The sequence below is a fragment of the Ostreococcus tauri genome, assembly GCF_000214015.3.
Source record: "Ostreococcus tauri WGS project CAID00000000 data, contig chromosome 02, whole genome shotgun sequence".
NCBI classification, from domain to species: Eukaryota; Viridiplantae; Chlorophyta; class Mamiellophyceae; order Mamiellales; family Bathycoccaceae; genus Ostreococcus; species Ostreococcus tauri.
The window spans coordinates 457,047-471,022 of NC_014427.2; the positions used below are offsets into that span (position 1 = coordinate 457,047).

The 13,976-nt window shown below is 48.7% G+C and overlaps 6 protein-coding genes across 6 annotated transcripts; 2 read left to right on the plus strand and 4 right to left on the minus strand.

The window, feature by feature from the left end:
* Positions 1-1,353: 1,353 nt before the first annotated feature.
* OT_ostta02g02240 (Pyridoxal phosphate-dependent transferase, major region, subdomain 1) lies at positions 1,354-3,105 on the plus strand (the record flags this gene model as incomplete). Its single annotated transcript, XM_022985062.1, has 3 exons — positions 1,354-1,390; positions 1,441-2,098; positions 2,151-3,105. 3 exons carry the CDS (start codon positions 1,354-1,356, stop codon positions 3,103-3,105), a joined length of 1,650 nt encoding a protein of 549 aa, XP_022840752.1.
* A 304-nt stretch (positions 3,106-3,409) lies between these two features.
* Positions 3,410-3,790, minus strand: OT_ostta02g02260 (Homeobox domain; the record flags this gene model as incomplete). Its single annotated transcript, XM_003074982.1, has 3 exons — positions 3,410-3,463; positions 3,508-3,609; positions 3,656-3,790. The coding sequence occupies 3 exons, from the start codon at positions 3,788-3,790 to the stop codon at positions 3,410-3,412; spliced, it is 291 nt and encodes a 96-aa protein (XP_003075030.1).
* Positions 3,791-5,542: 1,752 nt separating this feature from the next.
* OT_ostta02g02270 (Aminoacyl-tRNA synthetase, class Ic) lies at positions 5,543-7,009 on the minus strand (the record flags this gene model as incomplete). Its single annotated transcript, XM_003074985.1, has 1 exon — positions 5,543-7,009. The coding sequence occupies one exon, from the start codon at positions 7,007-7,009 to the stop codon at positions 5,543-5,545; it is 1,467 nt and encodes a 488-aa protein (XP_003075033.1).
* Positions 7,010-8,629: 1,620 nt separating this feature from the next.
* OT_ostta02g02280 (Mog1/PsbP, alpha/beta/alpha sandwich) lies at positions 8,630-9,528 on the plus strand (the record flags this gene model as incomplete). Its single annotated transcript, XM_003074987.2, has 3 exons — positions 8,630-8,860; positions 8,908-9,174; positions 9,226-9,528. The coding sequence occupies 3 exons, from the start codon at positions 8,630-8,632 to the stop codon at positions 9,526-9,528; spliced, it is 801 nt and encodes a 266-aa protein (XP_003075035.2).
* Positions 9,529-9,600: 72 nt separating this feature from the next.
* On the minus strand, positions 9,601-13,276 carry OT_ostta02g02290 (RNA polymerase, beta subunit, conserved site; the record flags this gene model as incomplete). The annotated part of the gene is made up of 3 exons (XM_022985063.1): positions 9,601-9,852; positions 9,905-10,048; positions 10,100-13,276. 3 exons carry the CDS (start codon positions 13,274-13,276, stop codon positions 9,601-9,603), a joined length of 3,573 nt encoding a protein of 1,190 aa, XP_022840753.1.
* Positions 13,277-13,501: 225 nt separating this feature from the next.
* On the minus strand, positions 13,502-13,976 carry OT_ostta02g02300 (Nitric oxide synthase, oxygenase domain; the record flags this gene model as incomplete). Its single annotated transcript, XM_003074989.2, has 1 exon — positions 13,502-13,976. A coding segment is annotated over one exon (475 nt), but the record flags the coding sequence as incomplete, so codon positions are not given.

A 13,976-nucleotide genomic window follows, 5' to 3' on the forward strand; every position in this document is an offset into this window, starting at 1 on the left:
AGCCGTGATAAGTAAAATGTGTCACTGTTCTTACCCTAGCACCCCGCGTCGGTCTTTCCAGGGTGAGTCTCATTTTCCCTACGTTTTTAAAGAGTAGTGTAAATGAGACTGTTCATAAAAACGCACGCCGTGTCGACACGGCGTAGCGCATTGCTCTGAAATTAGGTCTGTAGGCGTAAAACAATGCCATGCACCATTCAACAAAGTTTCGCATCGATCAGTGCACCAGCACGACGACGGCATAGTAGTTTCTGCGCGCAGCTCTGCCTCCTGCCCGATCACGGAAGTCGATTGACGAGTTATGACTCAGGGAATAAGTGGGGTAAAAGCGGGTAAAACGGGGTTGTCTGGAATGTGAGCCTAAAAAGGTGTACATCCGGTTGGCGTCGGCGAAGACCATAGCGAGTTACTCACGTTTTTCGCGTCACAGGAGAACGTGTCATGAATGTCATATTGACAAAGCGGCGCGCTAAGTAGAAGCACATATGGAAGTTCAGAATGTGATAGGACAACTAGCCGCTTAAGCACCAAATAGATGTGTCCAATTCAAGTTCATCATAGTACACGTGTAATGGATCCTTCACGTTCGCGTACCAATAACGCGAGTCGTTTGAGAGATGGCATTCGTGAGATCAGCGAGGGGACTCGACTGTTCCGACGACTCCGCGGCGAAATCGTCGGCGACACCGTCCGATCGCGTGGATGATGTTCGCGTCATCATGGTTCGAGTGCTCTCCGTCGCTGTGCGAGCGTCGACGATGCGCTCTTCACCTTGCCGTCGTCGACGCAACACGCGTAGTGTAAATGAGACTCTTCCGCCGCGGAAAGTCTCATTTACCCTACGATGTCGTAGGGAAAATGAGACTCTTCGTAGGGCAAATGGGGTCTCTTTAAAAGCGTAGGGTAAATGAGACTTCCCGATTCATCCTCGCCCGTTCGATCGACCGTTTTTCGTTTTTCGTTTTTTATTTTCAGTGTATCATTTTTCAAGGACAAAAATTGAACTTTGACGAAGCATAGCGGACGAACGCGCGCACGAAATACGTCGAACGTCGGGATTCCGCGAGAGGACGTTTAGATCTTTCGAACGCGACATTCATCTTTGCAAACTATCAAGTAGACGCGCGTCGACGACCCGACGAAATCAGGTGTATCATTTTTTCACCCTCTATTGCCGGATCTACGGTAGCAATTTAGCAGTCTCTTTTTCAGCCTCACTGGGACCTGTCTCAGGTCGCATCAGTTTATCAGTCTGCGACTGTCTGTACTTTACATGGGTCGACCCTCCATCAAGGAGATCCCGAAGAAGTTGCGCTGAGGGCATTCCTGTGAAAATTGTGGCGTACACAGCAAATGATAGCGCTTTTAGCTCGCGCTAGCCTAGTGCACCGTAAGTAGCTTTACCCTCGAAGCCAACCGGTCTGACTCCTACTTCAACAGTTAGCGCATGTGGGTGGCTCTGCCTGTCTTCGCTCTCTCCATTGCGCAACCAGGGATATTTGAACATACTATTTATCCACGCCGCGCTGCTCTGCTTAACAATTCTCAATGTGCTTAGGACGGCTTGCACCATGCTACACGCCGTAGTGCGGCCTGAGCTGGCTTTCACATTTCTCCGCAGTCTCCCTGGCGTGAGAAGGATAGTTGAGCGCTCAAAAAGGCAGATCCTATTAGAGCTGGAGGTTAGTCTGAAGTCGGGCGCGAAAGAGCAGAAAATTTGCGAGTTGCCGACAAGTGGTCTGTCAGTTGAGGACATCCTCAAAACTGCTGCACGTCTTAAGAATGGTGACTATAAGCAGTTATTCTATGCGTCAAAGCTGACAGGTACGATCTATGCTTCCGATACGAGGCATCGTGATCTTTGCAATACCGTTTATTGCGATTTTGCTCACACAAACCCACTCCATAGCGACGCTTTCCCCAGCGTGGGTCGCATGGAATTGGAAATAGTGCATATGACTAGCAGGTTATTATCAAGCGATTCCCGAATAGAAATTTGTGGAACGGTAACGTCGGGCGGGACAGAGAGTATTCTCACTGCGATACGAGCCTCGCGAGATTTCATCTGTCACACAAAGGGGATAACAAACCCCGAAATGTACGTTTTCATCAAGCGACATATTAATGTGAGTGTGACTTGTTTTGCGCAGGATCGTGTCCCTTTCCGCACATGCAGCCGTGTACAAAGCGGCAGAGTATTTCAAAATAAAGATTCGGCGCGTACCGATGGATGAAAATGGAAGGATGAATATTTTGGCAGTCAAAAAGGCATTACGTCGCCAAACAGTACTAGTATACGCGTCGGCACCAACGTATCCGCATGGAACCATAGATCCTGTAGATGATCTTTCAAACATCGCATTACAGCATGGTTGTTGCCTGCATGTTGATGCGTGCTTAGGTGGCTTCGTGCTGCCTTTTTTAAGCGATGTTGAGCATGAAAGTCGTGTACCAAAGTTTGACTTCTCACTTCCGGGTGTCACGTCCATGAGTGTCGACACACATAAATATGGTTACGCGCAGAAAGGATCGTCTGTAATTCTTTATTCGACAGCAATAATGCGCCAGTTTCAGTATACGTCAGTGGCAGACTGGTCTGGAGGGCTATACATTTCCCCAACACCAGCCGGTTCTCGTTCGGGAGGTCTCATTGCACAAACTTGGGCTGCAATGCTCCATATGGGTTACGAAGGGTATTCTAAAGCAGCACACGATATATTTGCTGGTGCCAAGAAGCTTCGCGAAGCGATAGCTGCTACTGAAGGCTTGGAACTGATCGGAACGCACATAACAATGATCGTGGCTTGGCACACTTCGACGGGTAGCAATATATATGTACTAAACGATATATTGACATCAAAGGGCTGGAGACTGGCAGTGCTTCAAAATCCTAAAGCGCTGCATTTTTGTATCACGCCTGCCAATCTATCAGCCATCGATGAGTTGATAACTGACCTGAGATCAGCAGTGCGCTTATCACAGACCCTGAAGACAGTGCCCGGAGGGAAGGCCCCCATATACGGCTTGGCGCACGGTTTGCCCGATAGAGGAGTCATAAAAGCACTCCTTAAAGACGTTCAAGACGTAATGCTTAACAACATGTAATGGCCTCCTACTTATCAACACTCGCCAAGTATAGCGTGACGCTATGCGCTGTTGTGCTGCTAACGATATCAGGTGGGAGCTTATAGTCATTTATTCCAACCTCGTAGCTCAATTGTTACTGATAAATGTGTAAACGATATAGTGCGAGTATCACTGAGTGCCATTACATAAACGTACAAGAAGCGTGTAGTCCACGTGAAAACTTTTCACCTAGTCCAACTTCATGTGTTTAAACGGAGGCTACTCGAACAGTCGACGCAAGGAAACAGCGTGATTCGTCGTTCTAGTTGAATCATATGTAGGATCACTGCGAAGAAAGCTGCGATCTTATTCGCATATTTTGGAAGAAAGAAACGATCTGCACATAATCAGCAAGCGGAGTGTTGCACCTGTCTTCCGTACCTTCTGAGAATCGGGCGCGTTCAATTCTCGTGCAAGCGCGTCGAGCTCCGTTTCTGTTGGATACGGATTTTTTTCATACTCCTCTGTTAATCTGTCCAACACCTAAAGTGACTTGAACACCAGAGCTCGACAGGAACGTTCAACTCACCTCACTGCCTTGATTAGTGAACCAGAGACCAGGCGTTGGGTAGAACAATTTCTCAGGCACTAGGCTACCAATATAGCTTGTTCTACCCTTGCCTTCTTTGTCAAAGAACGTGATTGCGGGGGATAGGGGATCCATGTATGGTGCGTCGCAGGGTAACTACGCTCGAGTGCAGCCGTTTCTGGAGCGTTTCTTGGCTTTTTCTTCGCCTCGATTCGGACGTGTCTAATCTCACCATGGATCACATTTTTATCGATGAGTAAAACATCCACAAGTACCGTATTGTCAATGATACAAGTATGGTTCCGCGGGTCACCATCACGTATTGTAGTGAACATTCGCCTCTCCGTTTACAAAATCCACTCGATGGAGCTCGACTATAGGCTGGTTGGGAGAAATTTATATATCGCACCTTCAGAGGAGTCTCTCGAGCTCAGCGAGTCATGAACTGTCAAATATCACAATACATTGCGCATTTTAGCAATATCAGATCATCACACCCCATCTGCTGCCGGGTGTTTTCACCTTGTGAAAATTCGTGAAAAACTTGATGCGTGACAAACACGAGTGAAATCGAGCGGCGCGACGCAAACTTTAGACGACCAATCGCTCGCGTGTTGCGAAGGTGTTACAAGGTAAAACACCAATGGGAGTGCCCCCGCCATACTGTTTACTCATACATGACATGACGGGTCATGACGTCATGCCTCAACAAAAGGTGTGCACAACCTACCCGGAGATTAGTCAAAATCCCTCTGAAGGTGCGATATATAAATTTATCCGTGACGAAACAAGGTACCGAAAAAGGAATGTATCGAAAAAACCTGAATTAATTTAATTAACAAGCGCGTTTTCTCGCGCCGTCGCTCGTCACTCCGCGTCGCGCGCGCGCCCGGGCGGCGCGGAGTGACATCATCTATCCGTTTCTCGCGAGATCCGACCGTTTAAATTTGAATTCAGCGCGTGGGTGTTGACGGAAGACGATCGTTGGAGCTCGATGGGCGTTAATCTTTCGAGCAGATTCTGCCGCGCATGACGGGCCCTCGCGCGCGCCTGAGCGCGTCGCCGACCGGGTCGACGGCACGTAACGGCTCTACGAAGTCGTCTCCGCGATCGGAGGCGCTTGCGCGCGCAGCAGGCGCGACGGCGGCTCCAGTTCGCGACGACGAAGATGGGCGCGTCCAAGTGGCCAAGGATGCTCGTGAAGTCGCTGTTGCTTTGCTCGCAAACAAACGTCGCCGGGCGCTTTCTCCAGAAAAGTCGCAGAGGTGAAACGCAACGACACTATTTCTCGTCACTGTGAGCTTCTCGTACGGGTTGATCAAGCAACACGCGTTCCTCAACCGCGTGAGGCGATCGATGGAAGAGGAGGACGTGAAGCGCGAGGCGCGCGCGCTGGTCACTGAAGAGTGCGCTTCGACTTCGGATGCGTCGGAAAACACCATGGACGTCGCGGATGATCTTGCGTTCAACATAAGTTTCGATGGTAGTCCAGAGTCGTTCGCAAGAGCGCCGCTGAACATCGAAACGATGAAGCAAGTGCTCGAGAACGTGAACACTGTGAACTTCGCTGACGCCGACCGAAACATCATCAACCAAGTGTTTCAAGATGCGATGGCGAAAATCACAAGTAAAGTGGTCACAACGGTGCGTAAGAAGCGGAAAAGTCGCAGATATGACCGCTTCGACGAGCGAACTACACGAGACGAGCAGCACGCCATTCGAACGCTCCCGTGGTCTAGAAAGATATATTCGCGATTCGCAGTGAATGGGGCACACGTTGCGCCGCTAAGTGCGGCCGAAGGGAAGAAGTTACATATTTTACCGTTTTCCGAACTTACTTTTAGTCGTGATTGTAGTCGTGATTAAATCCACCTATGCGTGGGCAGTTCATTCACGTTCATCTAGTCTTATCAGAAGCTTATTCTTCTTCCCAGCTGCGAGTAGGAGCATATTGTCACCGATGATGTCTCCTTCTACTATGGTTCGTGTTTCATCTGTGACTTTGTTGTTGTTAACGCGTATACCTCCGTTGCGAAGCATTCTTTTCGCAGCGCCTTTACTTTCTAAGAGTCCCGAGACCACTACAACATCTGTCACGAGATTATCAACGACAGCAACCCTGCTTATGGCGACGGACGGAATCGTATCAGAAGCCAACTCGAGAGCTGCGGCATCAAGAACTGTTTCTGTGCCTGGCCGTAAACTCTCTGTTGCTCGTATAGCCTCGTCGAGTCCATCCTGCCCGTGAACGAATCGCGTCACTTCTGCCGCCAATATCTGCTGCGCAGTGTTCGGTATATAGCCCGCTTCAGCCATGGAGCCTTCAATACTCGCTATCTCGTCGAGTGATAGAAAGGTGAGCATGCGAAGAAGCCGGATAACGTCACCATCAGCCGTATTCAGCAAATACTGGTAGAAGTGGTATGGTGAAAGCTTCTCTTTTGACAGCCATATCGCACCAGATGCAGATTTACCAAATTTTGTTCCATCTGATTTCAGGAGAAGTGGAAATGTCAAACCGTATGCACCTTCCTCTCGAAGAACCCTGCGAACAAGCTCAGTGCCAGCAGTTATATTGCCCCACTGGTCACTCCCTCCAATTTGCACGCTCACACATTCATTCCTAAAGAGATGCATGAAGTCATACCCTTGCAGCAGCTGATAAGAAAATTCTGTGAAGCTTAGGCCCACACCGCCATCGAGACGGGACTTGACACTGTCTTTCGAAAGCATGTTACCTAGACGCGCATACTTGCCCACATCCCGCAAGAAGTCAAGCAAAGTAATATTCCTAAACCAGTCATAGTTATCCAAGACCACTACCGCTGGATTACTGGCGGCCCGTGTTAATATCCTCAAGACCGAGTTGCTTATCGCTGCGACGTTCGTGCTCAAAGTAGCCTCATCAAGTAGTGGTCTCTCCTGCGATTTCCCAGACGGGTCACCAACTCTTCCGGTTGCACCCCCTACTAAGATAATGGGACGGTGCCCCTTCCTCTGAAACCATGATAGAACCACGATGCCAAGTAAATTACCCAGATGGAGAGAGTCCGCGGTTGGATCAAAGCCACAGTACACTTTTAGGGGCTTTTGAAGGGCCTCTGCTAAACTGGTTTCATCAGTGCAACTATCAAAAAGACCCCGTGCTTTCAGTGTAGTTATAAGATCTTCGTCGGAAGCGGACGAATTGCATGCCCCCAAACGCTCTTGTACTCTCAAACGCTGCGATCTAGTAACCTGTCCCGAGTTATGGATGAACGAGTTACTACGGGACAGTAGTCGTTTCGAGATGAGGTTATTTTTGCTCACTGTCCGGCAAACACGGCTGCAAACAGACGTTGAGAGCACCGACATCACACAGTCAGTCACTCACTAAAGGCGTATGCAATCCTCAAGCTCGGTCTTGAGCGTTCCGCTGATCGCGTGATCCACGCGGCCTGCTACGACGTGCACAGGTGTGTCAAGCCAGATCGGTTCCGCCGTGACTAAAAGTGAGCGACGAATTAGGCCGACTAACAGTACAAGTAAGCGCTGGCGCGTGGTCACCATACGATGTTAAAGATTTGCCTTTCAGGTACACGTTGCATGTATTCGAACATCTTTATTAGCTTACATTACAACAAAAAGCGTGAGCAACGTATGTACACGCGGACATGTAAGACGAGTTGCATACAAAATTTGACAAATTTAATTTGTCGACGCGCGCGCCGATTAAATGTACTGTTAGTCGGCCTAATTCGTCGCTCACTTTTAGTCACGGCGGAACCGATCTGGCGTGACACACCTGCGACCGATATTCCTTTAAGCGTGTCGCCGCGACGCGTCACGGCGTCGCGCGTCGCGCGATCCGCGCGATTTTTTACGAGGCGACGCGAAAGCTAGCGAACTCGTGACACGCCGAGTTTGGGGACGAACGGACGTCGACGTCGTGACTCCCAGCCCGCGGATCCGAATCGTATGAGCGGCCGTGCATGCTCAGGTCAGGTCCCCTTCGTGTGGCACTGAATCTTCTTCGGCGTCGTCGAGCATCGCGTCGGCGTCCGTCACGACGTCAGTCATGCTGGCGTCCGATACGGGCGGTCTTTCTGACCACGGAATGTCGCTCCCAAATATTTCTGAATGCTGATTCCACGCGAGCGATTCCACTTCGCGTTCCAGATCGTATCGACGCGGCTGCGGGAGGAACCGATCTTGTGCCAAATAGACGTAAAAGTCTTTGAGTTGATTCATGCTGAGAGTTGTGGTGCAGTCCTTTTGGGCTTCTCTATCGAGCAAATCGTTCAAAATTCGGTTTCCAATCATGATGAGCGTATACATATCTCCACCTCTGGGACTCGCGTCCCCTCGGGCGCTCTTCTCGGCCGTTCAGTGGCAGCCGACGCGCGCGCATTGGCATCTTCAAATCCTCTACGCATGAGATGCAGTGCTTCGTTTTCATGCGCACCCATCGTGCTCAAATCGGCATATTCGGGCGATCTTTGCGCAGAAACGTCTTGCTCGTCAATGTGTACTGATATTGCACTTAGGATCACCTGCGTCAACATCAATTTCTTTTCATCCTTGCAACCATCCGCGCTTCATGAACTCTACGTGACAGTATGGCCTCCCCGTTGATTCCTTCATACCCAAGTCTATCGAGCGCTTCCTTGTACGTCAAGTAGCCTTGATCGCCCCAACGAGGACTGGTCTTGTTCGTTCGCTCTAATAACTCCATCGCTCTGCCAAGCGCGATCCCATTCTTCACTCTACTACCAATGGATGGTGATAACAGTGTAATTACACCGAATTGCACTTACACAATAATTCGTCGCTCACCCCAAATCTCCTCCTCGGCCTAGTGTTAATATTTCGAGACAATTGTGGAACTTTCAAACGAAGACTCCCTCCACAGGTGTACGGATCCCTTAGACCGCTGGCTGCTACTCTCCTTTGCGGGTGATTCCAATATATAGCGAGATAAACGGTACAATCAACATGCCAACAACATTATCAGAGGCGTTCCACATTCGCAAACTACCTCGAACCGCCGTGAGACGCCAACTCCAGCGGACTCCACGTGTGGCGAGTAATTCCGACGGAGACTCTATAAAAACACAAGCTAAAATGCAACAAGCCCAAGGCGAGAACGTGTCGCGTAGGCTCTTAGGTATATCATCAGCTTCTTCTCTCGTGTACATGGGAGTAGCTCCAGCGAAAGCTATCATGGTATCTTCATTTAACAGTTTGAACTCATACGTTCTCACCCCTTGCAGGGCATGACAGCTGGACGAGTCCCTGGATTTTCAAAAGTGGATGACGAAGGCTTTCGAGTTTATTCAAGGCCAGAGGAAAAAAGTGGAGGGCATGGTGTAGGTTGGAGTGAAATTACACCCTACTCCTTTCGAGCAATTGAATCGTGGAGAGAGGCACCGGTGAGCATCGCAGATCCAGCAGGAACTGAAATAGACGCCAAGTTCGTCAGTGAAAGTGACGGCGTACTGAAAATAATTCTCGCACCCATCGCACGTTTTTCAAATAAGGTATTTTGCTATTAACCAACGTCGTCTAAGTTCACCGTATGTTGATTTTAGGTAGAAACAGACGTCATAGACTTGAAAGAACTCGTTTCATTGGAAAATTTCATCAAAGGGTTCGCCCCTGAGCTCGTAGGTAGACCAGTTCAAGAGGATGAGATCGTTAGTAGCTCGGAGTTCGATATGAACGGGATAACTTACTATAATTACGAACTTGCAGATCACAGTTTGGTATCAGCAACTGCTCGGAACAAACGAGTGTACATATGTTTGGTGACTTGCAATTCTTTACAGTGGCGCAAAAGTAAGGATCGCAACCTTGCTCTGCTGCACTCTTTTGCCGTGAGAGTTGATAATTGAGTGAATTGCTCTCGATTCGTTTCGCACTTCTATCGCGTGAACCTAAAACAGAGAGTTCTACTGATAGAGTAATCAACGGGCTTTCAGTTGTATCGATATGTTCATTGCGGCGAGCTCAGTTGCAAGATAGATGAAAACGTGCGGAACAGAAACTATCTCAACAGAGGTATTAGACTCGCAAACTCTGCATCTCGTTCTTTGCGATGCATACTTTTCACCGCAACTTGTTGCCATACACATGGTAAGTGGGGCGAGTAAACTACCGCACACCTTGCACACCCAAGTATCTTGATTGTCTGAACACATATTCAGTCGATCACGCAGCTAGAACAAGAAAGTTAGATTCTGTCAGAATTTCAAACTTATGTAAACGCACCAAGTATGCAGCGCCATGAGCGAGAAGTGAGTCGCGCTCCATTTCCCCAAATCGAATCCCACCACCAGATTTTCTTCCTTTGATGGGCTGCTTTGTAAGCGGATTATTTGGTCCAGTGGAGCGCACTTGGAACTTATCACTCACCTAATTGAAGGCTTAGTCGAATCGAAAGAAAAAGATCATGTCAAAACTCACCATGTGACGAAGACGTTGATAGTACACAATGCCAATGAAAATATCAACGCTGAAGCTCTCCCCAGTGTAACCGTTGATCATAGACTCGTTACCACAAAAGTTATAACCATGCTCTCGTAACAAGCTACCATACCGCTCTGCTGGAGAAGAGTACTTTTTATCCCGTTTAAACGGTGTTGCATCAGCGAATACGGCAGCCATGGCTCCAGCTTTCGAAGCCAAACTTTCAACTAGCATGCCAATTGTCATGCGGGAGGGAAAGGCATGTGGATTAATGATGACATCGGGGCGAACACCTGTCCGTTCGCAAAAAGGCATGTCTTCCTCGGGCCATAGGAAACTAAGGACACCTTTCTGCCCGTGCCGACTGCTGAACTTATCACCTATGACTGGATTCCGATCATACCGAAAAGTTATTGCTGCACGTTTAACATTCTGATTTCCCTTTTGAGTTGTAGAAGTCAACACAACACGATCGACAACGGCCGGATCTGTGCCCTTTATACGTATTTGTCGAGATTTCGTCAACCCTTCGCCATTATTCACCCTCAGCACTGTGGATCCGGGTGACGCAACGGAACCGACATCGACTGTACCGAAACTGTCGATGTGCTCATTGGTGCGTGATTGCGAAGCGTTCATACCGATTAACTCGTGCTTTGAGGCAGTCTCGACGATAGTTTTATACAGCGTTGCGTGTGCAAAGCCGCGAGTAAGTGAGCCCTTGTTCAATATCATAGCATCTTCCATATCATACCCTGTATATGCCAGGACTGCAACAACAGCGTTTGTACCAAGTGCATAATTGTCCAGAGCGTACTTGTCGTACGTATAAGTAAGCGCTACTGGGCGCTGTGGAGTGTGCAATCGATAAAGCTTAGTGTCACTCCGAAAGCAAATACTATGCATGGGCGTCCCCATGGTTTGTTTAGCCATCTGACACTGATACATGTTGCGAGGACTCTGATTGAAGTCTGACCATGGAGTCAGGCTTGCAATACAACTCAATGCAGAAGTCATCTTCAGTTCTGAATGCGTGAAGATATCATTCATTTCTTTTCTGAGCGAGCAAATTGATAGAAAAGATTGTTCCAACGTCCCAACGAGTTCAATTTTGCCAGTATGCACTTGCTGCACCGGCCTCATTAGCCTTGAGGGACCATAGAAAATATACAGGCCCGGAAACAAACCATGCTCACCGTGTACGGGGATATGACAAATTTCTGTCATTTGAAGCGAGAGCTGGGATCCAGTTTTCGCTTCTCTCAGAGCGGCCACGGCTCGCTCAACGTCAGCAATTGAAATGTAGCCCATGTGAACTCCTTCAACGATGACAGGCACACTATGATGGAATCTACTTCTATGCTCTGCATCTACCAAAGCCCAGGCTAGCTTTGACTTGATAAGATCCAGTCGTTCTGAACGGACTAGCGGATCTTTATCGGGTACGACGACCTCGCACATTTCTGTGAGATGGTTCAACAGACCGCAGGGTGAGCCGTCTGGAGTATGAACTGGACACAAGAAGCCCCATGATTCAGGTAGTAGCTTCCGAACCGCCGTCGTTCGTAGTTCCATAAAATATGCTCCCCTGTGAACCGAGCGAAAATGAGACAGATATCTGAAGTAGTTCAGTTTCTCCGCAACAATTGTGAAACCGCTTGCCTGGCTCAGGCCCAAGCCTGTTGGACTGACTAGGTTACCAGTTGCCAGGATATATTCAAGGGCTTTACCAATATCTAAGGACGCAGTCTCATCAATGACTCGACCTATGTCCTCGTTGATTCGACAGTCCAAACCCCTTATTTGAGTGAGCACCTTCTGGAAAGATATCTGTATCTTTTCACGAACAATTTTCTGGAGAAGGAGGCCAGGAAGCAAAACCTCTTGATTCACGAGTGAATCAGGATCGTCCGGTCCACAGCCTCCGGTAACGAGCGTGAGTAATTTATTCATCATGAGCAGTAACAACGAGAGTTTGTCTCCATTGCGAGACAGATGAATAAAAATAGTATCACGCAAGAAGCGTTCCCCGACAGCAGCATCACTTTCACTTGCGGAAGCTTCTAGGAGAGTGCGGAAATGCTGTCCCAAGTACGATAGCGCACTAATTTGTGTAAATATATAAAGCGATTGACATTCTTCCTGAATAATGGCAAGGCGTTCCTTCACGAAAGTCTCCTCATGACTGCTAGTACCTAGTAGTTCCATACATGCTCGTTCATGCAGCTCAGCATCTGAACAGGCCACAAGTGAGCGTAGGACTAAGCCAGCTGGGATAAAGAATTCCTCTCTACGATGTTGGAAAGCAACTTTTAACGAACCATTGCGCATATAATGTAAGCGAATTGTAGAAGAGTGCTCATCGTTGCTCACGCATCGCATAACAGTCGCGTACTCGGTGAAAAGTGGTGAACGTTTCAGGAAGGCTCGTCTACGAAGTCCAAGAATATGATGCCTTCTTTGCATTATGATCATACGAATCATTCGCTCAATGCCATTTATGATGAAATATCCTCCAGCCTCATTTGCTTCTTCACCAAACGCTACCAACTCTGCTGGGCAGAGCCGGGCAAGTGAGCACACGTTTGACTGTACCATCACAGGACACTGACCAAGCTGCACAACGCGTCGTTGCATAGCATCGTTACCCTGTAATCGCCAGCAATATGATACTGACATCGATGTCTTGTACGTTTCGCCCACCTCACGGCACGATCTAGGTGTTTGTGAAGACGACGTTGCCACAGCACTCACTTTGCTCCTCAGCGATTCAATCTTCAAGTCTTCCAACCATATATCGACCTGTCGCGATCCAGGTCCTACTGAAATATGTTGACTCTCCACACCACGCACAATATCACTTAATCCTGAGTTGACGAAATGATTAAATGAATCTACGTGGCAGTGAAACAGTTTTTTGATAGATACTACCCGGGAAATATCGTCAACAGACTGCTTTTCTGTCCGTCTCAAGTGGTCCATGCGTCTAGCCTGGACCCCTACATCATGATCAGTGTATGGCATGTTAAAGATATCCTGGTCTTGATAAGCTCGGACAGTCTCTGAACTTCCAGCGCGGACAGCTGCCGTCAACCAAAGGGCGAAGCCGGGTCCCGGCGGCGGGGATAAATTGGAAAAATTTATCTCACGGCTTGGGAGAGTCCCTACACGCATGACGAGTCACGAACCGCCAAATATTTCATACATTGAGAATTTTAGCGTTATCATGCCATTGCGTCATACCGACTCCCGGGTGTTTCCACCTTGCGAAAATTCGTGAAAAACCTGATGCTTCAAAGTTACATGGCTTCAAGCGAAACGGACGACGCAGCCACTACGTCGTGACGAAAACGCCAGAAAGGGACGACAACAGACCCATTTTGAATGCCTCGCATAGTTTTACAGCGTGCAAATCTCGATGACGCGTTGGATTGCCATCGCATTTCTAACTTGACGCTGCATACATGATTTTGTCAACGCGCCCTTAAATGAATCGAACACGGCGTAGTTGATCGCAGCCAGAGCGTGATCGCGCCATAGCGTGTCGTGCGTCGATGTATCTAGGCCCATGGCCTCGGCGATTTGCGGTAGAAGATTGTACCGCGACTCATCGCCAAAGTTCCGCGTCGCAATCTCCGTCACCATGTACCATCCGTTAAATGGTGCAGCCGTGTAGTGCAAACCTCCGAGATCCATGGTTATGTTCGACACCGCCGGTATACCGTACCACTTCAAACCGAGCTGAGAAATGCCACGAATCGTCGGGTGGCGAATGGGTACCTCAAGAAAGCACTGATCGGGAAGCGTGAACATGGCTGGCGGCGTCTCGGGATTTATTTGCACCACGATTGGCAGCGCGTCGAACATGCCAGTC